The following is a 23,676-nucleotide window of genomic DNA, read 5'->3' as shown; positions in this document are numbered from 1 at the left end:
TAAAAGCGGCAGATAAATGATTTGTAATGTCATGGAGGACTCATCATACTTCTGTCCCCAAAGTACTCATTAGAGAGTCCTAATCAGCAGACTCTGAATTTGTTTCTCATTTGTGTTCAGATCCAGTCGTCTCTTTGTGTCCAGTCGTACCTCTTTCTCCCTGCTGTCCGGGTAAACCAGGACTTCCAGGGAAGCCATTCCTCCCCACGGGTCCTGGTTCACCACGAGGACCTTGGATGCCAGGAGGACCGGGAGGTCCTGCAGGTCCTGGGTTATTGCTACGGTGCATGTCGTTGGGGATCTGGTTCAGTAATGTGTTGACACGGGTCATTTGTGCTGAAACAGCAGAGAACAAAATGGAATACAAAAAAAAAAAAAAAAAACCTGGATTTTGAAAGACAAGAGCAGGACCAGAGTTTGGCTCCTGAAAGGAGCCAGAATCATAAAAAGCTCAAGATAACAATTTAAAAAAGGCTTCACCATTGACTAGTTGCTCGCAAACTTGTCTGGCGATGGATCGCATCATATTCTGAGGTGCAAAGTCACCCTGGGTACAAAATGCAAAGGTTTAAAACAAAATTCAGACGCTGCTCAGACAAGCTTCTAATTGAGTCTTAAAATGTCACTTCTTGTTAAACATGTCTTATGTGAAAGTATCAATTTTCAATTCCAGGAAACTCCTGAAACAAAGTCTGTAGCAAGAATTGGATTCTACGACTATAACAGCAATGTTTTTATTTGTGACTGTACTCACCCGTTCTCCCTTGTCTCCCTTGGGTCCAATGGAGCCCTAAAAAGCAAGTCACTCTGTGTCATTTCACCTGGTAACCTTCTGATGGTGATGGCATGAGACACAAAATCACATTCTGGCAATAAGGACACTTACTGGAGGACCTGAGTTACCGGGGTTTCCAGGTTTTCCTGCAGCACCTGGTACTCCAGGTGATCCTGGAGGACCCTGCAAGGAAATAAAGAGCAGCCAGTGAAAACCTTAAAGCTACAGAAGAACCACTCAGGTCATTTTGTAAAAGTACCACTAAGTAAAAATGCTCCAATACAAGTAAAAGTCATGTATTCCAAATTTACTGAATGAAACACAAAAGTATCATCTGCATACAGTAGTTACGTAAGCTGTACTTAATGAAGTGAAGCTACTAATGGTTCTGTTGACTATTTTAATGTACATGAACTTTAGTACTTCAGGGATTATTCCAGACAACAAGAACCTTTTCAGGATCATGGTTTTGCAGTAAGTTACTGGGAACTATTATAGTTACTGATCACTTTTAGCCACTGCTCTTATGTTGGACTACAATTCTCCAATGGTACAGAAAGTACTGGGTGAGCTTGGAAAAGCTACTGGTGATGTTTGCCAGAGTGAATGTTGACAGCTACAATCTGCTACTACCAGAAATAAGCACAGGAAGTTTTTTTTTTTTTTTTACTTAAAATTAAATAACCAAAGAGCTGTTGAACATTAGGCAAAGCAGCCCTGCAGAAAAGAAATCAACAAAAGTGATGAAAACATGAACCAGTACATTTTTTTGACACATACAGTACATGTGCTGAGATTATTGGCTTATGGATTTTATTTTTTCCCTCAGAACCCGGAGTAAGACTTTGAACTTCAGGGATGGGGGGAGAAGCTCGAACATTTGCGAGGAACTTGGAGTAGAGCCACTGTTTCTTCACATTGAAAGGAACCAGTTGAGGTGGCTCAGGCATTTGGTGACAATGCCCCCAGTCGGCTCCTAAGTGAGAACCTCCAGACACGTACAACTGGGAGGAGGACCCAGGGAAGATCCAGGATACACTGGAGGGATTATATCTGCCATCTGACTTGGCAATGCCTAGGGATCCCCCAAGAAGAGATAGAGGACTTGGCCGATGTTGGGTAAGTGTGGACTGAAGTTCTTGTTCTACAGCCACTGTGACCCGGACACAGATAGATGGCAGAAAACGAATACAAATGGATGAATGAATGAATCGCACACACTCCCCCTGTGGAGCTCCAACACTGTCTCCTGTGATCTTTGCATAACTGTACGACTTTGATTTGAAACTGACCACAAAATATTCTTGATCTTCAAGTTAAGTCAGATCTTTGAGCATGGTACCTCACATCGCCCGAACCACCACACCCTGGAATCACCTTGGGTCAGACAACCGGTCCATTCCCACATCTGTAAAGTAACCACACATCTGTGATGTGGGCGTGTCCTTGGCCTTCTCTAGCCACTGGAGTCCTCAACACTGAGGCACCTGCATGCTGGGTCATGACCAGAGAAATATGCCACATGAGCAAAACGTTGTAGCTGATGTTCCCTCATGATGCAGGTGACACTCCTCTGAGTCTCCCTAAGGAACTGCTGGCTTGACAAAAACTCTTTGCAGTGGTACCCAAGGATCCCAAAGGCTCCAATTCTGACAACCACACAGTAAGACAGGAAGCACCAGGAACGTAAAGACTCGGACATTTGTTCTCCTGCAAAGATATCAGCACCACCAAATACCTCTGTCCAGTAACAGAAACGTCTTGTCCTTCACCCTCAAAAAACCGTTCCAACAGAGTAAAAGCCTGAGTTTCTATCATGCCCAAAATTTATCACAGTATCACAGGATGGAAGTATTCCTCTTTGTGAACGTTGTCTGAAGGACATGATGGGTCAAATAACGTCCCTGAAGGTGCAGTTCATCATTTGTAGATCTGTAATCTTTGGATACAATTACTTGATACAATATTCAGCTGAAATTCACACACCGTCTTGTAAAATCTGGGTGGAGAACAGAGACGAGACATGTTCTACCCTAACCCTCCTAACGCCAAGTCACCTGAAGGCACCTAACTCCATTCTTGCGTTGAGTTTGCATTGTGTACCAGTACGGCCAAGAATCCAGGTGGATTCCATGTGTGCACATGTTAAAGTGCAGAAGAAAAAGAACTTCAAGCCATTCAGGTTCTCACCATGGGGCCCGCGGGGCCTCTGGGTCCAGCTGGTCCATCCTTTCCTTGAGGGCCCTGAAATTACCAAAGCCAAATGAAACTGTTCCTGTTTAAGACTTCAGAGTGCATGTTTGCCATTAGCGTCGGTACGGACTGTACTCACCCTCACTCCAGCTGGTCCAATCGGGCCGGCAGAACCAGGAGGTCCAGGTGAACCCTTGGAAGACATCAAATTAAAAACTCAGCAGCAATTTGTCACTTTTTCCCTCTTCAAACTGTGGAACGTAAAGGATCAGCCGAGCTCAGAGAACCTCGATAACTTCAGGATTTCTGTGTGTCAAAGAGTAAATCTTGTTTTTTAGCTCTCTGTTCTTTGATGCCCTGGCATAACGTTTACAGGAAACAATTTATTCCAGTTCCGTTTTACTGGACACTATAAACCAGAACCACGTCGTCTGTGAGTAATTAAATCCGTCTGCTGAACACGGTCACCTGCAGTCTGCAACCCGCTCTGCACTGTGTCTGCACGACCTGAAGGGCTGCAGGTTTGAGCCCCGTTTCCACTTTGTGTTCCAGTGTCCTTGAGCAAAAACACGCTGTCCCTGCATGTTTCCTCTCTGAGCTGTGACAGTGATAAAGTGGTTCCAGTCTGCAATCCATTAGCAGATTTTTACCACTTGGGAGTTAGACCTCAACCAGGAATTTTTTTCTTTTCTTTTTGCACTAAGCTCTAAATGTACTGAATTTATTTTAATATTATAAAACTGGGCATGCTTCAGATTAGATAAGATATTATTTCCTTCTTAAAAATTAATTTTGAGGGTGATTGGGATCATTCATCCAGGCTAATGATTCCCGAAGTGAGTCGCGGCCCCCTGCTGGCATATGAAGGTACTGCAGATGGACTATGAGAGGTCATTGAAAGAAAAACAAAATGTCAATTTTGTGATGAGGTTTAAAATTACCTATATATATATTCATGCTTAAGTTTGCGAATGTCTGATTGATAAAGTACAAACTGCTAAACGTTCGGTTCTCCAGTCACAGCTTCGTGGTCGGGCAGAACACAAGAAGACATGAAATCCAGGCTCGGATTTCCCACAAGGAATTTGTTTCTTCAGCCACTGAAGCTTTCAACTCTAACATGCTGTGACAGACAGCAAACTTTGGGAATGTCCAAAACATACATGGACTTTGCTACAATTGATATTTATCTTCTTTTTTTTTTCCAAAGTAAAAACGTGCAGAATGTCCTAATATAAAAAAAAAAAAAATCTAAGCTTCTCTGGGTTAAATATGAGGAATGAAAATGTCACAATCTTAATTTGTGCACAAGAATTAAATCTGATGAGCACAATTAATTTTCTGAATGTGAAACCTCCTTCGCTGATCTGTAAAAGTGGGCGGGGCACTGAAACACAGCAGCTGCAGTGATGGAGAATAAATGGAGGTCTGACTTCCATTTCTTACACCCCATGAAACTTTCATTACAACTTAATCCATCTTGTGTGGAAAAACAATTTAAATGCTACTCGACATCATCACACAATATTTCACCAAAACGGACGCTTTCATCCCTGCAAAGGTCACATGACGACTCGAGTACAGCCGTGATGTCAGCGACTATCCCTTCAGCAGCTGCGTTATCGGTGGCGTTTTCTTTCCCGGGTGTCCCGTTTGTAGCAGAACACATTTCCAGATAAAACAAGTTGCAGTGTGAGGGGGTAAAACCGCAGTGTGCACTTAACCAGCACGCTTAATCAACGTCACGTCTTCTTGGCTGCTTTCCCTCAGAACTCCAGCAAGAAATTAAATCAAAAGGCAAAATTAAAAAGCGCCCAGAACTGAAGTGCCTGTCTCCAGCTGGGACCTGGTTCTGGTCTTGACCTGGTGTGATGCCACAGTCGTAGTCAAACCTGGATACCCCCCCCTCCCCAGTCAGAGCTGCACTTACTTTCTGTCCAGGTAGACCCGAGTCACCGGGATCCCCCTTTGGTCCAGGGCGACCCTGAAGTGAAAGAACATTCACAGCGTGAGCTGCAGGAATGGAACTTTTCCAGAGCTCACAGTGCTTATTATTACATTAAGAGGCAACATTTCTGTCACAGAACCAATAAAACATTAAAATCTCTGCAGATTTATCACATTCATTCAAAGCGAAAGGTCAAGCAGAGGTCAAATTAAGAGTTCTGGAGGTTAGCAGGGAACCTCAGATATTTGGACCACTGACAGTTTTCATGGTAACAGGGCAGCCATGCGACAGACATTGGATTCAGAGTATGACCAGTTGACCATCTGGACTAAACGCCCGTTCAGACATCACCGATGGGTCAAAGGTTGAAATACCTTGAGTTCCCCGTGAACAACGACACGACAAACATCTGCAGCTGCACTCAAACAGCCAAACATAAATTTACATGCTTGCATTCAGTGTGGCATCGGCCGACACAGGTCTGTGGGTGGCGCTATTTCTTTAGTTTCTAATGTTTTGCACCCATTGGTATCCATTGCTAGCATTAGCCATATTGTTAGCTTGACTACATGACCTGTGATTATTTTGGACTTCAAACATATTTTTTTTTTATCACAAACCAAACTGCAGATGAAAGATGAAATTTTCCCATCAGGCTATTTTTAAAACTTTGGTCCAACGTGCAGAATTTTACAAACATACATCCTGGAAGGTCCCGACCTAAAACTTCCACAAACTGGATCACGGTTGCACACAAATGTGAGCTAGCGCGCAGTTTTGTGATGTGATATATCAGGCTTTGCACAACATTGGTGCTTCTGTGAAATCTCCCGGTGATGTCATAACAATATTCCAGGATCTACCGGATTGCAAAGGATTACCAAAGTATGTCAAGATCTTGAGGTCTTGAAAACTGAGTCAAAAGAAGACCACAGCACAGTGATGGAATATCCCAGTTCATAATGGGGAACTCTCTAAAATTTTCCCAGGTATGGAACAAGAATCCAAACCATAACCTTCTGGGATGTATATCCATGACAGTGAGAACAGTGTTTAAAAGCATTAACTCCTATAAAATCCTGTAATTGCTGTGATCCAAATCCAACTAATTGGCAGTCTGGATACAGGACGCGACATATTCCCCCACAAAACGCAGCGCACAACAGGAGACTGTTTGTGCTCTGTTTTGATTCTTCTTTAATTCGCCCAGAACCGCCTATGTTGCAGGTAGATGTTTGAAGCTTGTAACATTCTGCGTTTCACTAGTGAGATCTTAGATGATACCAACTAGTACTCGTCTTCCAAAACCACTTCACTGTTTTTTGGAGTGGGCGTGTCGAAAGGACAGAGTTGATCAAGATCTTTGACAGAGTTTTGATGATGATGACGTGCGCGCTAACTGACAGAGCGACAGTTTAATGGGATAAGCAGCAGAGCAGTAAAGCTTCTTGTGTGACCCGCCTGGAGTCCGGGTTCATCTCTCAGCCGGAAATCCAAGCCCTGATTTATTAAGAAGCAGAGATCCTGAGGTTTCATGGCTTTACGGCAGCACGTCTATGCCCCAGACACGCAGGAATGTGATCCTCTGCCTCAGCTACTCCCCAGCCTGTAAATTCTCTGCGCAATAAATTGCCAAATGATCCCTGAGGCATGCTGGAATTTATGTTTGGTTGCTCCGGTGGCAGGACGAGGAGTGTGTTTTTGAGGTGGGTGTGTTTACAGACTCACAGCTTCTCCTGGAATAGACAAGCCACTGGGTCCTTGAGGGCCGGGCAGACCCATAGGTCCAGGTGGTCCGTTATCTCCACGTGGACCAAGTGGTCCCTGTGAGGTCAGATAAGAATTGTTTAAACACAGAAAAGGTTTGTTGATACAGTCCGATATCGCTCAACGTGCGATGGAGCCGGGCCTCCTCTTCATATCACGGAGAACGAGCAAACACTCGTTTGATAAGTGGACTCAGATGTTCTTATGACACTCTTCAAAGTGCTCAGTCTTTAAACAATTTTTCATTTTCATCAGAGGCAGATGAGGGTCGAAAATCCAGCTCAGAAAAATCTGTGGAGGTTGTTTTTAATTCAGGTCCAACATGAAGGTGTTTTGAAGATGACTTACCGCAGGGCCGACCTCCCCCTTTTCACCTCGTGGACCTTTGCTGCCGGGGGCTCCCTGTAAGGGGTGGAGCATTCGTTAGCAAATCTGTGCACATAACTGGCTAAATTCTGAAGAGGACTTCAAAGTCTGGGCTGATCTGATTGGACAACACGAGGCAAACGTGATACCGCAGTTAGCATTAGCACTTAGCGTTAGCATCTCTGTTGTTAGAACCAGCATCTTCCACATCAACAAATCCACACATCTCAGGTCACAACTGTGGCATTACTGTGGCACTGCTTTTACTCTCCATGTCAGCGCTTCCGCCTCTCATTTCCGAGGTCATGAGTTCGCGTGAGGCTACACACCGTGTGTTACAAACAGCTTTTCAAGCTACGTGCTAAATTATCTTTTTTTAAATTTCGTTCCAGTTTCCCTGATTCGCAGATTTCAAGGTGATGTCTTCAAATGACTCATTTGGCTGAAAAACACTCACAAACATAAAGATATTTATCTCATCGTGACACAAAACAGAAGAAAGCGAGTTGATATATTGTTCCAGCTGCAGCCAGTCAACGACTGACGTGATTCAAACAATTGATAAGGATCAGAGTGAACATGATCAATTAACTGAATAATTGTTTCAGTACATCTCAAAATATAAATAACATTCCAACTTTATTCACAAAAGCACCATTTTCATGAATTTTGACTTTTTTTTCACCTCTCAGCTTTTTTCGACTCTCTACATTCGCTCATTTCATTCGTGATGATCGTGAGGGCGAAGATGAATCATGCCACGTGTGAGGCCAGCGACGTGAGAAGATGGATGTGCAGTCGGAGGCGGCGGTGAAGAGGCCGGAGATTCATCCATCAACAATTAGACGAGTCGACCTTCAACATGCATCATCGTGTGTTTACATTAAAGCTTCTTTTCAAAGAAACGCCTGAACTTCATGAGGCAAAGCAAAGACGTTTCTGCAGCAGGTTCTTACAGCACAGACTCTTTAAGTCATCATAAATAACCACAGCATTAAGAAAAAGCAGTCACATTTAAAGGCATTTACGGTGAAAAATGGTCTGTCAGTGAGTGAAACGCTCATAAAGACAAACTAAACTATCAATAATCTGCTGACTTACTATATGAATAAAACAAGACTATTTCAGTTATTTTATAGAATTAACTTCACACTGACTTCCTCCCAAATTAAAGTGATGTTGTTGGGTCGTGCAAAACTTTGCACGACCCAACAACCCTCTGTTTATTGGTGTTCAGTTTGAAATAACATGAAATTCAATATTCAAAGTGCACAAATCACACAGTTTCACACAATGCCTTAAAAAAGGTTTTTGTCAACATTTGTCTTTTGTTCTTTTATTCCCATCTGTAAAGTTTTTTTAAACGTACATGTTACACACGGTAATCTGTGCCTGTTGTCATGGCTAAACAAAAGCTAGTAGATCCAAATACTACAAACAATAATAATATGGTTCCTAATGTGAAATGTTATGAACTGAAGGTGCGACAACAACCCTAAGAAAATTTGGTGAACTAAACAAGTTAAATTTAGATATATATTTAGGTCCGTACAAATATTATTATATAGATTAAGTTAAGGATTGTATTTCCTAAATCCCTCACATGAACGAACAGATGTCTAACTTAAATTTAATAGTTTTACTTTACTAAAGAGTAATAAAAGGTGAAAACATTGCATAGGTTGTGGCATAAATGTAGCTTCAAATATTGTAAAATGCAATATTTCCCTTCAACATAACAGAAGGAATGACTGATGATAAATTAAATACATAAGAAGCAGAAGCTTGTAAGCAGCACTTCCACACTCGGTGTCCGTGACCCCATTAAAGACAAATAACAGGATAATATGAGAGGGAATTAGTCAGGTTACAGAAGAGGAAAAGTACATTTCTGCTCCTCGAGACGTTTTCTCGTGTTTTGCCTCCTTATTGGTGGAAAGGGTGAGTTTGGTGAACATGACAAAGACAAATCTACCAAAGTGAATCCTCACCACTGGTCCTTGAGTCCCCGGAGGCCCCGAGGCGTCCGAGGTGCACGTGCAAGCGTTTGGAAGCGCGGGACACTTCAGCTCATCCCTCTGACGGAAAGAAAAACACAGTTTAACAGTCAGGTAACAAATGAGCCAAAGAACGTCAGAGCCAAGTTTGAGGCGATTTTTACTTTCGACGCGAGCGCTGGCTGGACACACATTAACGTCTCAGAGCGTCGATGTCACTTCATTAACAACAGATTGTTGAACATTAACACGGCCGCTGACGTAAACTGTCAGTGAGCATCCCAATAAACTGTCTTCAAAACCTGGAACCTGGTTCTCAGAAAGGTTGAAAGCTGCTGGAACAGTCGTGTACGTGCACAGTCTGTCCCCGTACGCAAGTTAAATCAAGCATATATATATATATATATATATATATATATATATATATATATGAATAAAAACAATATGCATTAAAATAAAAACATCCACGTCCACCACTTCGCATGTTGCCTTAGATAGGAACAGTTTATATAAATTTCTGCAGACGGATTAAACTTTTGCACAATGCAGAGACCAGAGCCAAGACGCTCACGTGTTCTGGAGCAGCGAGACAAGGATGAGTAAAAAGTGATTAGCGGGAAGCATATTTGAAAGTAAAACCGCTAAATTATAATTGTAGCATCCGTGACAATCATTAACAGGATGTGAATTTAAATTGAAAACTTTAAAAGATTCAGAATATTCAGTGGAGTCTGAGTTGGACCAAAGTCGAAGTCATAAATTGTAAAGTACAAGCAGGCGATCGCTCGAGATAGCAGCAGCGCAAATGTTAGCTATGGATCGAGCAAAATGGGTGAATTCTAACTGTCATACAAAAATATGTACTATAAACAGAAAAGTTACCATTAAGTTGATGTTATTTACTTGCAAACAAACTCAAACTTGCTTCGAGCTAGCTGCTAGCATGGCAAACTATTGTAGTGGCTAAGCTAAGCTAGCACATCTGCTATTAAAAATGTACATTTTCTCAGAAATTAATGTAAGATGCTTTTAAAACTGTTTATAGTTGAACAGAATTTTATATAAAAAAAAATTGGTTCTAGTCCATTTAGGTGTGAATGTAGTGATCGTTTGTGTGTGTGTGTGTGTAAGAAAACATCTGTTTCCCAAATCTCAGCTATGAAACAACAAAGTCTGTCTCATCGCAGCAGGAACCAAAAAGCGGCGCAGAGTTTAAACTGCAGGACTGTGTTTATTCGCAGTGGTTTTGTCACCTTTCTTCATCACACGCGTCTCTCTGGCCGTCAGATCAATACGCCATTTGTTCTCTTAAGTTCTGATTGTGATTATGCTGCGCTTTCTTCCGCTTGCAAACTGCAGCTGCGGCTGTTAAAGACGCTCATCCACGTTTTACTGTCACAACAATGTAATTACAGTCGAAATATCACACGCTCAAATCTGGACACTTTCTTTGAGGAAGATTTAAAAAGAGCCAGATGCACGGCCATTATTATTATTATCCAAATAAATAAACAAATAAATGAATAATTTAAAAAATGCACAACAGCTGGTAAACAAACTTGCAAGCAGGCCCGTGCACAGAAACAGATGCCAGTTTGACGTATAGTTTGTGAAAGCAAACGGCGGCAAACACGACTTTCAGCTGGAGGCGAGCGACCGACGCCAGCTACAGGAGGCGGTTAAAGACAACGGGTCTGGGAACATTTCCTTTTCTTTTTTTTGTACTTTGTGTGTTTAATTTAAACATCTGTTATCGTTGACAGGATCATTTGCATCAGTCTTAACTTGTTCTTCCTTATTATTTGCTACAAGAAGGAAATGAAATCTGATTTATTTTATCTGTGTGCTTTGTATGTATCATATCAAAATGTACATTATGGCATCACTTAATCAGCTGATGCCGTATATTCAAATTCTTTTCAGTTTTCATTACTCTAAGAAAGATCTGGTGATATGATTTACCCAACGTTTCAGCTGTAATGATGCCAAAAATATATTCTAAGCAATAAATACTCATTCAAGTGACAATTTAAGGTCAAAGAACAACATATAAGCAAAAGAACACTGTATTTTTATAAACTAACATTATAGTACAGTAGAATTTTGCCAATCTACTCATTTTTATATAAAATATAGCGTATACTTTAATACTACTGGTAGTAAAACTCTGATGCAAATAAATGACACAAAAAAAAACATTATTGTGTGTAATATCTGAACTTCAACAGTGCCTCACAAACCCTCCCTCGTGACCTTTAGAGAGCAGGATACGTCTTCATCTATTACCTAATAACTGAAAGCAGCCGCATGATACAAAGAAAACACACTCAGTTTACAATGAAGTGTTTTTTCCATAATTTTGCCAGTAATTTGGCATTCAAATTTACAGCACTTTACATGCCAAAATACCAGTTAAATATTTTATAGTCACAGAACTTTGTTTTGTTAAAGCCACAAAAATGATTTTAATAGTATTCTATTTTTATCAGTGGTATCAAAAAGTGGAATCATAGTTGGGTACAAAGTGGGGACCTTGCTCCACATATTCTTGGCATATCATTGGTTTGTACCTGACCATGTGACCAGCATGTTGCTGACACTGTTTTGACTTTAACATAAACCTTCCACATCTCTGGAGACTCTGTGGAGCCAGCGAGCTCCGTGACTGCTGGTTTAAAAAGGAGGCGGAGCTCTGAGGTGGGCGGACGTGACTTACCGTGGACGGGAGGTCACAGCATCTGTCCCTGGTGGTCCAGCCCAAGCTGCAGATAATGTCAAACATCTGGAGCTGGAACTGAAAACACAACAGGGAAATGGTGTTTGGTACATGTGTCTGTTATACGGCCTTCAAAGCTCCGCAAAGAAAAAAAACAGCTGAATGTGCAGAATAGCTGCATCCCAGCAGGCTCAGGCCAGAGAGGAAATGTCTCATGTTGCAGCCATGTTGACGCATCAAGATGGAGTATGGCTGCAAAGATGTGCCCCCCCCACACACACGCACACACACACACACACACACACACACACACACACACACACACACACACACACACACACACACACACACACACACACACACACACACACACACACACACACACTTTCTTTTGGAAAAAATTCCATGAAATGTGGAAAAGGTTTTTTTTTCCAGTTCTCTAGAAGTCACTGTGAGGTGTCAATTAATAATTCATGCCATTTTTTTTACTATGAATTAATCAATAACTTGATGTACAAGTAATCAAGAACTACAAAAAAATGAATGACAAAAAACTCCCACAATATTTCTAAAAATAAAATAAAATAAAATAAAGATATCTTCACGTTAAAATTGTTTTTCATTAAATTGATGTCCAGTGAAAACTATTTGCTCAAGTTTGAACTCCAGTGCTCCTGTTTGGTTTAATTCCTTAAAATGTAGCGTGTCTTAAACTCTAACTCTAATTTAAGGCAGTTTTACACGAGTGTGGAATTCCATCCACATGGTTCTATTTAAATATTAATACCAGCGGTTAGAGTGGAATGTGAGAGAACACTGAGGTTTGTGGAATAGTGAAGAATTTTCTCTGTGGTCGGCTGAGAATGAACAAATGATGAAAGTCAGCACCACAACTGATGGGACAACATTACACAGTGCAAGGACACAAGATGATAATAGCAAAGTCCTTGCATGTAAATTTGACCTTTTTTATAAGATAAATTACGTAAAAATGGTGATGATTATTACCATATTATTATAAATATAAGACTGTCTGCTTTTCTTGGAAATACATCTGAAAAAAATTGGGCCATCTTAGTTGGTGACACCAAATACCTGTGAACTAGCTAAAGGTGAGAAAAGTCAGTTAAGTTAACCATCAACTGAGAAGATGTTATAATGCGTACTTTAAGTTCATAGTGATAAATGCAGCAGGATCATCAAGCAACTCTCAAGTAACCAAGAAATGTGCTGTGGGAGCACAATAGAAGATGGCAAGCCCAAAAAGAAAAATGTGAACAGTCAGAAAAGCCCACCGTGGTCCTAAAAGCAGCAATGTGTCAGCACAAGGTTGATAAAAGAATTGACGGGCTGCCCACAAAATGTGGTTTTATAGAATTTCCAGAAATATCTCTTGAAAAAGGGAAGTCATTTTATACTCAGAACAATATGGTACTCTGTTGCACAATTAATTCTTTAACTGTTTGCCAAAATGTGTAATGTGCACTTTTTAGTGCGTGTTCACATTATTGTTAAAGTTTCTCTTTTGGCACTTTGTGCTGATACATTTGTTGCTGCAACATTCCAAAAATAAATGTAAAATACTGACTGAATACACTGTAGTCCTGCTGCCTGGTGGACAGAATACGGTAAATAACTCTACGTACAAATGTCAGTCTTGTGGTTTGTCTCAGTAGAAACAGATTGCTTGATACTGAATGTAACTGTGTTGTTATTCTCATTGTTTTTGGCTCCTTCAGTATTTACCGGCTGCCAAACACAAAGAGCTGACTTACGCTCGCAGATTCTCCTTTGGAGCCGATAGACTTGCTCATCTTGCCCAGAACCTGGTAGCCATCACTGGACATGTTTCCAGCATCCTTGATCTCCTTTTCAGCCACTTCTTGGCAATCAATATTCAGTTTGACGTTCGTGGACGAAACCATGATGTGGAGCTTCAGAAAGAAAGAGAAATAAAGAAAGATAATAAATGAGAAATTGTCCAAATTTTGACCAAAAACAATCTGTGATGGAGTTTTACTTCTTAAATACTCTTGTGAGGGCTGCTGACTCATTCATTCAGAACTTATTAAGTTCCTTCAGCTTGTCCCTTTTTTGTCCTACTGTGGGATAAAACAAATTAATCTGCTTGTTGATTTGGTACAGGTTTTCACCTGATGCCCTTCCTGATGGGCCTCCACATTACATGGACAACAGGCAACTGTGGCCTTGAACCAGGAACCTTCCACTCTGGGAACAAACGCACTAACCACTTGGCCATCAATACGTCTGCAAATGCTTTGAAAACTTAAGGTGCCTTATTTGGACAAGAGCAACTTAAAACCTGCCAGTTTTTTAAAGTGGGAACTCAGTGACCTGGAGCATGATGTATAAAACTGTGTGTGGAATCACCACTAAAACCTGTGCGGTCGCACAAAAGCAGGAACATGCACACGCGTTTTTCTCTCCAGAATCATGAAGCCATCCATCCATCCATCCATTTTCTTCCGCTTTATCCGGAGTCGGGTCGCGGGGGCAGCAGCTCAAGCAAAGCCGCCCAGACCTCCCGATCCACACACACCTCCTCCAGCTCCTCCGGGGGAACCCCAAGGCATTCCCAAGCCAGCCAAGAGCTGTAATCCCTCCAGCGTGTCCTGGGTCTTCCCCGGGGCCTCCTCCCAGTGGGACGTGCCCGGAACACCTCTCCAGTGAGGCGTGCAGGGGGCATCCGGAAAAGATGCCCGAGCCACCTCAACTGACTCCTTTCGACGTGGAGGAGCAGCGGCTCGACTCCGAGCTCCTCCCGAGTGACCAAGCTCCTCACCCTATCTCTAAGGGAGCGCCCAGCCACCCTGCGGAGGAAACTCATCTCGGCCGCTTGTACTCGCAATCTCGTTCTTTCGGTCATGAGCCAAATCTCATGACCATAGGTGAGGATCGGAACGTAGATCGATCGGTAAATCGAGAGCTTTGCCCCCCTACTCAGCTCTCTCTTCACCACGATGGTCCGATACAGCGACCGCATCACTGCAGATGTGGCACCGATCCGTCTATCGATCTCACACTCCATCCATCCCTCACTCGTGAACAAGACCCCGAGATACTTAAACTCCTCCACTTGAGGCAAGGACACTCCACCGACCTGAAGAGGGCAAAGCACCTTTTTCCGGTCGAGAACCATGGCCTCGGATTTGGAGGTGCTGATTTTCATCCCGGACGCTTCACACTCGGCTGCAAACCGCCCCAGTGCACGCTGAAGGTCCTGATTTGACGAAGCCAACAGAACCACATCGTCCGCAAACAGCAGAGACAAGATTCTGTGGTTCCCAAACCAGACCCCCTCTACACCCTGGCTGCGCCTAGAAATTCTGTCCATAAAAATAATGAACAGAACCGGTGACAAAGGGCAGCCCTGGCGGAGGCCAACGTGCACTGGAAACAGGTTTGACTTACTACCGGCAATGCGAACCAAGCTGCTGCGGTCGTACAGGGACCGGATAGCCCTTAGCAAAGGACCCCGGACCCCGTACTCCCGGAGCACTCCCCACAGGGTGCGCCGAGGGACACTGTCGAATGCCTTCTCCAGATCCACAAAACACATGTGGACTGATTGGGCAAACTCCCATGAACCCTCGAGCACCCGATGGAGCATGTAGAGCTGGTCCAGTGTGCCGCGACCAGGACGAAAACCACACTGCTCCTCCTGAATCTGAGGTTCAACCATCGGTCGAATTCTCCTCTCCAGTACTCTGGAATAGACCTTACCGGGGAGGCTGAGGAGTGTGATCCCCCTATAGTTGGAACACACCCTCCGGTCCCCCTTCTTAAACAGAGGGACCACCACCCCGGTCTGCCAATCCAGAGGCACTGTCCCCGATCGCCACGCGATGTTGCAGAGGCGTGTCAGCCAAGACAGCCCCACAACATCCAGAGACTTAAGGTACTCAGGATGGATTTCATCCACCCCAGGAGCCTTGCCACCGAGGAGCTTTCTAACCACCTCGGTGACTTCGGCCTGGGTAATGGATGAGTCCGCCTCCGAGTCCGCAGTCTCTGCTTCCTCTTCGGAAGACGTGACAATGGGATTGAGGAGATCCTCAAAGTACTCCTTCCACCACCCGACAAGATCCCCAGTCAGGGTCAACAGCTCCCCACCCGCACCGTAAACAGTGCTGGTGGAGAGCTGCTTCTGCCTCCTGAGGCGTCGGACAGTTTGCCAGAATCTCTTCGAGGCTGACCGATAGTCCTCCTCCATAGCCTCCCCGAACTCCTCCCAGACCCGAGTTTTTGCCTCTGCGACCGCACGGGCTGCGGCACGCTTGGCCTGCCGGTACCTGTCAGCTGCCTCTGGGATCCCACCTACCAACAAAGATAAGTAGGACTCCTTCTTCAGCTTGATGGCATCCCTTACTTCCGGTGTCCACCACTGGGTTCGGGGATTGCCACCATGACAGGCACCAGAGACCTTGCGACCACAGCTACGAGCAGCCGCATCGACAATGGAGGTGGAGAACATGGTCCACTCAGACTCCATGTCTCCAACCTCCCCCGGGATCTGGGAGAAGCTCTCCCGAAGGTGGGAGTTGAAGACCTCGCTGACAGAGGGTTCCGCCAGTCGTTCCCAGCAGACCCTCACGATACGTTTGGGCCTGCCAGGTCTTACCGGCTTCCTACCCTCCCAGCGGATCCAACTCACCACCAGGTGGTGATCAGTCGGCAGCTCTGCCCCTCTCTTCACTCGAGTGTCCGAGACACGTGGCCGAAGGTCAGATGATACGACTACAAAGTCGATCATCGACCTCCGGCTCAGGGTGTCCTGGTGCCACGTGCACTTATGGACACCCTTGTGCTCGAATATGGTGTTCGTGATGGACAAACTGTGACTAGCACAGAAGTCCAACAACTGAACACCACTCGGGTTCAGATCGGGGAGGCCGTGCTTCCCGATCACCCCCCTCCAGGTCTCACTGTCGCCGCCCACATGGGCGTTGAAATCCCCCAGGAGAACAATGGAGTCCCCAGTCGAAGCGCTATCTAGTACCCCTCCCAGGGACTCCAGGAAGGTCGGGTACTCTGCACTGCTGCTCGGCCCATAGGCCGAGACAACGGTGAGAGACCTTTCCCCGACCCGAAGGCGTAGGGACGCGACCCTCTCGTTCACTGGAGTGAACTCCAACACTTGGCAACTGAGCTGGGGAGCAATAAGCAATGCGACCCCAGCTCTCAGCCTCTCCCCGTGGGCGACGCCAGAAAAATGAAGCGTCCAGCCCCTCTCCAGGAGTTGGGTACCAGAGCCCAAGCTGTGCGTGGAGGTGAGCCCGACTATCTCTAGTCGGTATCTCTCAACCTCCCGCACAAGCTCAGGCTCCTTCCCCCCCAGCGAGGTGACATTCTATGTCCCAACAGCCAGGGGCTGTGAGCATGGACCGGGCCGCCGGGCCACCCGCCCTCGACCGCCACCCAATCTTCTCTGCACCCGACCCCTATGGCCCCCTCTGCAGGTGGTGAACCCACAGGAGGGCGGGCCCACGTCACTCTTTCGGGCTGAGCCCGGCCGGACCCCATGGGCTAAGGCCCAACCACCAGGCGCTCGCGCGTGAGCCCCAACAACAGGCCTGGCTCCAGGGTGGGACCCCGGCTCCGCCATACCGGGCGACGTCACAGTCCTTGATCTTTTACTGGTCATGGAGGATCATGAAGCCATGGAAATATAAGTGCACAAGCCTGCCGTCCACTCCCAACATGGTCTATGGATGCGTGAAGACACGCCCCCTACAACTTCTCAATGTGTTCTTCAAAGGATGGGTCTGTTCTGTCACGCAGAGTCAGCAGAGAACAGAGACAGTTCTCAGAGAGAAAGACAAAATTCACAAAATTCATAAATTTTCATAACATGCTGATTATTTACATTGCAGTTTGCGAATGTAAATAAGTTTTATATTAAAGATATTGTAAATATTAATGACCGTGAGCTTGAACATGATAAGAAAACGTTTACATTAAACTGCATCTGGCCTTATTGTTCTTTTTCTCCTCATCACATCAGTCTGATGTGTCCTGAAGAACGTGCACACCCGGCCTGGAGCTTCCCTGATGTGCACACATTCTCACTCCACAGTCTTGCTTTATTAATTCCAACTCATGTGCATGGGAACAGGTGTGCATGTGCACTGACAATCCGACTCATCTCACACAAATCAAAGCACAGAAGTCAGCAACAGTTTTGATTTCTTCAAACGCCTGCATAAACACAAAATGCTCCATTGGATCTCCTCCTCTTCCCTCCCCCCCCACCCCCACCCAAAAAAAAACCCCTCTTTCATGTGGACGCTCTTCATTTTACAGCTGCAGAATCCTTTCCACCCACATCATCACAGCAGTTTATAGTGTTTCATCTGCAAAATAAGTGAGGCAGCAGTAAATGAAAACACACCACCACAACGCACTCAGATCTCCTTCACCGCATCGCCTCATGATGTCATCTGGTGGCGAGTCGCTCTCGCCTTCACACCAACCTTTGCCTGAGGAGCAGCAACCAGTCAGAAGGCTGGCAGCTCTACCAGCCACAGCGCCCTGCATGAGGTCGCACAGCGTCCACCGAAATGCTGAGGCACGCTTAGCAAACCGCAGACGAAGGGGGAGGGCTGCCCTGGAAACGGGGCACAGAAGTGTTTCCATTCAGACAGTCTGAGGTTTATCTGCAGATTTGCAGCTTTGGAGAAACCAGCAGGTATCGCGCCCCGAGGTTCAGATGATCGTTCGACATTTTTGTTCTTCTCAGGATGGAAAATCCTGAGAGATTTATGGGAGAATCTCACATAAAGGTCTTGAAAGATTCAACATGTTCAAACTTCTCCAAAGCATTTTTGGCTAGAAGGGCACTTGTAAGAGTTCATATTTCTTCCAAAACTGTGACTGCCTTTCAGTTGGATGTGAAAGATCAGCAACATGAAGGACTGCACAGTGAAGGTGCATTTTCAAAAGTTCAGCAGCAGCTGAACAGCCCGTGCTTCAGGTCACGGTGCTACTCGCTGCAGGGAAGAAACTGCTTCCCGGTCTGGTGGTCTTCACTCTGAAGGACCTGTAACACCTGACAGAGGGGGCGGGACCACTCCTTCCACAAGGCGTGCTCACAGGCGAATAACGTCACCGACAGGCGTGGAAAAACTCACCCATGCGCACGAGGGTTCAAGCTTGTCTGACGTGAAAACATATGAATCAAATCCATATAGTTTAAAATAAAAAATAAAAAGGTACGATACTTTATGGACAGACCTCGTACACAGTAGTTATGGCCACCATTGACACCTGTTTTGAAATCGGGGTGAAATTTTCAAGCTGCTCCAAAATGTCATCCCAATTCACCAATTCAGCGTCACTACGCGTGCGGTCACTTTAGGGCATTCAGAGTCTTAACAGCTTCTATCATGTTCAAACATCTTTAAATGAGGTAGTCCTAGTGAGCAGCTTTACTTTGCCAGGTAGACACTTTATAAACCAGCCAGTTCCCAGGTCTGCACTTTGTAAATCAGCCTGATAGGAGGCATGCTGGAGTAAGCGCATCCTGTTTTTGCACTTTTTTCTGGATTGTGGGGGATCGTACTAGAACGGTCTCCTGTGGAATAGGGGTGAAATACAGTGTTTCCTTGGGGGTTTGTTTAACAACAGAGAGGAAATCAGTGTAACACATGTGCACACCACAGTCTGTGCTGTTACTTAACTAAAGGACTTTTAAATTCCAAAATAAGCAAGATGGACAAATACTGTACATGTGCAATGAGAAACAAACACGGTTTCAGCCAAAAAAAAAAAAAAAAAACCCCAGATGGACACAGATTGTTGGCCGACAGCGCTGGAAACACTGGGTCCATTTGAGATATATATATTATTTCTTTTTTAAATCAGCTCTTTAATTTGAGATTTTTGTGCATTGTTGTGTACTTTTATTATTAGAGTTTATTTTGATGATTGGTTTGATTCCTGGGAATGCCCTATATAAATAGTTGTTATTATTATTATTATTTATGAATATGTGCTTTTTCCGTATACAAGTTGCACCAGAGTTGCAGGACCTCTAACAAATAAATAAACAAACGTGATTGATATTTCTTGTCAGACAAAATATTCTCAAAGTTTTGTGTAAATCAGTTCATCAGTTTTGGGGTAATTGTGCCACCAATTAAATAAATCAATTTAAACAAACAATGCAAACACACAACCTCCTTAATGAAGAAAGAAAAGAAAATCTTCCTGGTTTTTGTGGGCTTCAATTGGAACTTAATAATGTTCTCTCCCTGTCTTTGTTCGGCTCCGCGGCTGCCTGAGGGAGGAGAGGAGCTGCCAGAGATGAAGACGTTCAACATCAAAACCAGGCGGAACGTGCTGACAAGAGCGCTGTTATCTGGGGCAGCTGTCAGTGTCAGTTACCTGCTCGCAGGTCAAATCACAGACGGTCTGTGTACCGCATGAAGCCTGCCTGCTCTCACTGCAGGTTGCTCACAGCTCACAGAGCACTGATGCATGCTGGGAGGTAAACCACAGGACAGGCCGTGCTGCAACACGAAACCTCCAGAGGTGACTGAGACGCAACATAGAGAGTCTGCGTTCCAAAATCCCTGCCGAGCCAAAAGGAGAGAGTAAGGAGAGATGGAGGTGGAGAAGCTGCACCTCCTCCTCCTCTCTGGCATTCTTCAACTCCTCTGATGCAACTACTTAAAAGCAACAGCGGTGATCCAACATTTTCCAGGTTGGTGTGCCAGCAGAGACTGAAGTGCATTTTTAATGGTCTTCTCCCTCCTGAGGAGCCGAAGTGAAAGTTTGCACGGCCAACCGTGCACACGGCAGCACGGGTGCACGGTCAGGCCACGGACCACACCGCTCCGATCACCACAACTCTCAGAGTCTGCACCTCCATCCAAAACCAGATTCAAGTCAGGACACAGAGGAATGGTTCAGAACACACACCGGGGATTTCATTTTTCACGTGTATACGAAGCATAAATTCAGATGTTTGGTGATTTCTGTGTTTGGAAAAGCATTTGGCAAATTGTGAGTCAATCAGCAAAGAAGAATGTGTGTCGACTCAGTGACTGTAGAGTTTCCAGAATTAAGAGATATTTTGAAATGTAGATTAGGAATCTTCATCGACTGTGTGAGTTTATTTTAGCAACTGTTAATTCTGACTTGGCGTGTCGTAATTATGAAATAACTCTCGATTCGTGTTAGCAGTTATTTTCTCATATCTCAATTCTGACTTGACATTATAAGATTCCATCTTATGTTTCCATTTTATCAAATTTAACATTGGGAATCTCCTAATTCTGTGAAACTTTTACATCTTAGTGTCTTAGTGATGAGAAAACACTGGTGGTCCTGTGAGCTTTCACTTGGGTTCGAGGTGTTGAATCAAGTCAAGTCTGGGTGCATGCGCTGGTGGTGCGCTTTGCCACATCTGCAAAACCACAGAACTGCCTTGGATCCTGGATGGCAACCACCCAGGTAGACAACCTGTCCATTCCCACATCTCTAAAATAACAATCTACTATCTGCTGTAGCCAAGTGAACCGTGGGCGCCCCCTTGGCCTTGTCCAGCTACTGGTGTCCTCAGTACTCAAGCACCTGCGCGCTGGATCACACAGAGAGAAATAGGCCACATGACCAAAATGTTGAAAAGATGTTGAACGAAACCATCAAAGAAAAAGTATTTTCAGGTTCGAAGCATCAATTTCAGTTGCATCAGATGTAACGTTTGTCTGTCTGTTTGTTGCCCGACTCCTTCTAGATTCTTTGTCCGATTTCCACCAAATGTGATATGTAAATGAAAGTCAACCCCACAATTGTCCTTAAAGTGTCAAAATTTAGATTTTTCAGTTCAATGTCCCCCAAACATGGCACACACATGTAGGTGGGTTCTGGAAAGGCCGAGTTGAGATTAACTTCACCAAAGGTCAACCACTGGAGTTATGGTCATTAGGGTCAAAAGTCAAAATTCAAGTATCTTTCTGCTTGGCACACGCATGGATGTGGGATCCAGAACTTCTCGGCAAGGCCAAATTTGCTAAATTTCAATCACTGGGGCCAAGGTCATGTCTGTCTGTTTGTTGGATGACTCCTGCCAGGTACATTTGCTTTTTGCTACCAAATGTGTGTCAGTGAAGGCTGAAACCAAAATCGCCCTTAATGAATTCATTTCGGCAAATTTGATTTTCAGCATAACATGGACTACATTTTGCACACACTTAGGTGGTTTGCAGAACTGCACTGGCAAGGTCAGCCATTTGGGTAAATGTCAAGGTCATTGTTGTCGTAGCCCTTATTGTCTTCATGCCTATGTACGATTACCAGGGCAATTTAAAAAGCTTTAAATCACATTTGTGAAAAATGTGAGTACATGCAAGCGGTCTTGGAAACACGCCGGTCACTTGGCTACACTTAGCGTAGCCAGTGTTCCTGCATGTGGCTTCTGAGATGGTCGTACATCTACTGTCTGCCTGGGAGAAGCAGACAGCACAGATAAAACACGGGGGAGTTATCTTGACTCGGTCAGGATAAGAAACAGTGCTGCATGAGCCAGATCAGTAGTTTCATAACAGCTCAGTCTGATATCCGCTGCTGGACCTGATGACGGGCAAAGACAACTTCAAACATTATCTCTGGCACTCAAAGCAAACCGTCTGTACTCTCGGGGAACTGAGCCTCCAGACCTGAGGATCACAACCCACAGAGCTGAAGTAAATCGTCAGGAGCACGTCTGCATTGTGATGTGAGGTGTCTGCCTTTAATGTACAACACATTTGGAATGTCAAGCATCCACAGTATCTGTACGAGCTCATGACGTCCAGCAAGAACAAAGCATACTGCTTCTATTAATGTATTGTGCCTTCAACCCAGAAATGTTATATCGTCTAACATTTATACCATATTTGACTCTGTTTAATATTAAATATGTTCCAACTGTGTTCAGGATAATTCCACCAGACTGAAAAATCCTTTGAATTTTAGCTTCTTTCTCATCCCCCTTTTGGTTTTTTGTCTCCTCTCACTGGGTCTGCCACAGCAGATCATCGGTTTTCATCTCGCCCTGCCCTCTACATCATCTCGCATCTCTGACTTTGTCTTCAAACCTGCACTGTCCCCTGATCTCATCATTCCTAACCCTGTCCATCCCCCCCAGAAAATCAAATCAAATCAATCCATTTTATTTATATAGCGCCAAATCACAACAAACAGTTGCCCCAAGGCGCTTTATATTGTAAGGCAAGGCCATACAATAATTACGGAAAAACCCCAACGGTCAAAACGACCCCCTGTGAGCAAGCACTTGGCAACAGTGGGAAGGAAAAACTCCCTTTTAACAGAAGGAAACCTCCAGCAGATCCAGGCTCAGGGAGGGTCAGTCTTCTGCTGGGACTGGTTGGGGCTGAGGGAGAGAACCAGGAAAAAGACATGCTGTGGAGGGGAGCAGAGATCAATCACTAATGATTAAATGCAGAGTGGTGCATACAGAGCAAAAAGAGAAAGAAACACTCAGTGCATCATGGGAACCCCCCAGCAGTCTAAGTCTATAGCAGCATAACTAAGGGATGGTTCAGGGTCACCTGATCCAGCCCTAACTATAAGCTTTAGCAAAAAGGAAAGTTTTAAGCCTAATCTTAAAAGTAGAGAGGGTGTCTGTCTCCCTGATCTGAATTGGGAGCTGGTTCCACAGGAGAGGAGCCTGAAAGCTGAAGGCTCTGCCTCCCATTCTACTCTTACAAACCCTAGGAACTACAAGTAAGCCTGCAGTCTGAGAGCGAAGCGCTCTATTGGGGTGATATGGTACTATGAGGTCCCTAAGATAAGATGGGACCTGATTATTCAAAACCTTATAAGTAAGAAGAAGAATTTTAAATTCTATTCTAGAATTAACAGGAAGCCAATGAAGAGAGGCTAATAT

The 23,676-nt window shown here is 44.4% G+C and overlaps 1 protein-coding gene across 4 annotated transcripts in view; it reads right to left on the bottom strand.

Annotated features, from left to right (window-relative positions):
* The window catches only part of col12a1b (collagen, type XII, alpha 1b), a 140,193-nt gene that overhangs the window by 6,562 nt on the left and 109,955 nt on the right, over window positions 1-23,676 (bottom strand). For all 4 annotated transcript variants that reach the window (XM_034162513.1, XM_034162510.1, XM_034162511.1 and 1 more), the window contains 12 exons: window positions 13,538-13,696; window positions 11,763-11,840; window positions 9,041-9,127; window positions 7,032-7,085; window positions 6,645-6,740; window positions 4,899-4,952; window positions 3,108-3,161; window positions 2,966-3,019; window positions 887-958; window positions 755-790; window positions 481-547; window positions 151-336 (listed from right to left, as the gene is read on the bottom strand). In XM_034162513.1, coding sequence (XP_034018404.1) covers window positions 151-336; window positions 481-547; window positions 755-790; window positions 887-958; window positions 2,966-3,019; window positions 3,108-3,161; window positions 4,899-4,952; window positions 6,645-6,740; window positions 7,032-7,085; window positions 9,041-9,127; window positions 11,763-11,840; window positions 13,538-13,696 — 997 coding nt within the window. The remainder of the gene's footprint in view (window positions 1-150; window positions 337-480; window positions 548-754; window positions 791-886; window positions 959-2,965; window positions 3,020-3,107; window positions 3,162-4,898; window positions 4,953-6,644; window positions 6,741-7,031; window positions 7,086-9,040; window positions 9,128-11,762; window positions 11,841-13,537; window positions 13,697-23,676) is intronic.

The sequence above is a fragment of the Thalassophryne amazonica genome, chromosome 21, assembly GCF_902500255.1.
Source record: "Thalassophryne amazonica chromosome 21, fThaAma1.1, whole genome shotgun sequence".
NCBI lineage: Eukaryota > Metazoa > Chordata > Actinopteri > Batrachoidiformes > Batrachoididae > Thalassophryne > Thalassophryne amazonica.
Note: the sequence above shows the minus strand (reverse complement) of the source record. Positions and strands in the feature narration are given on the sequence as shown.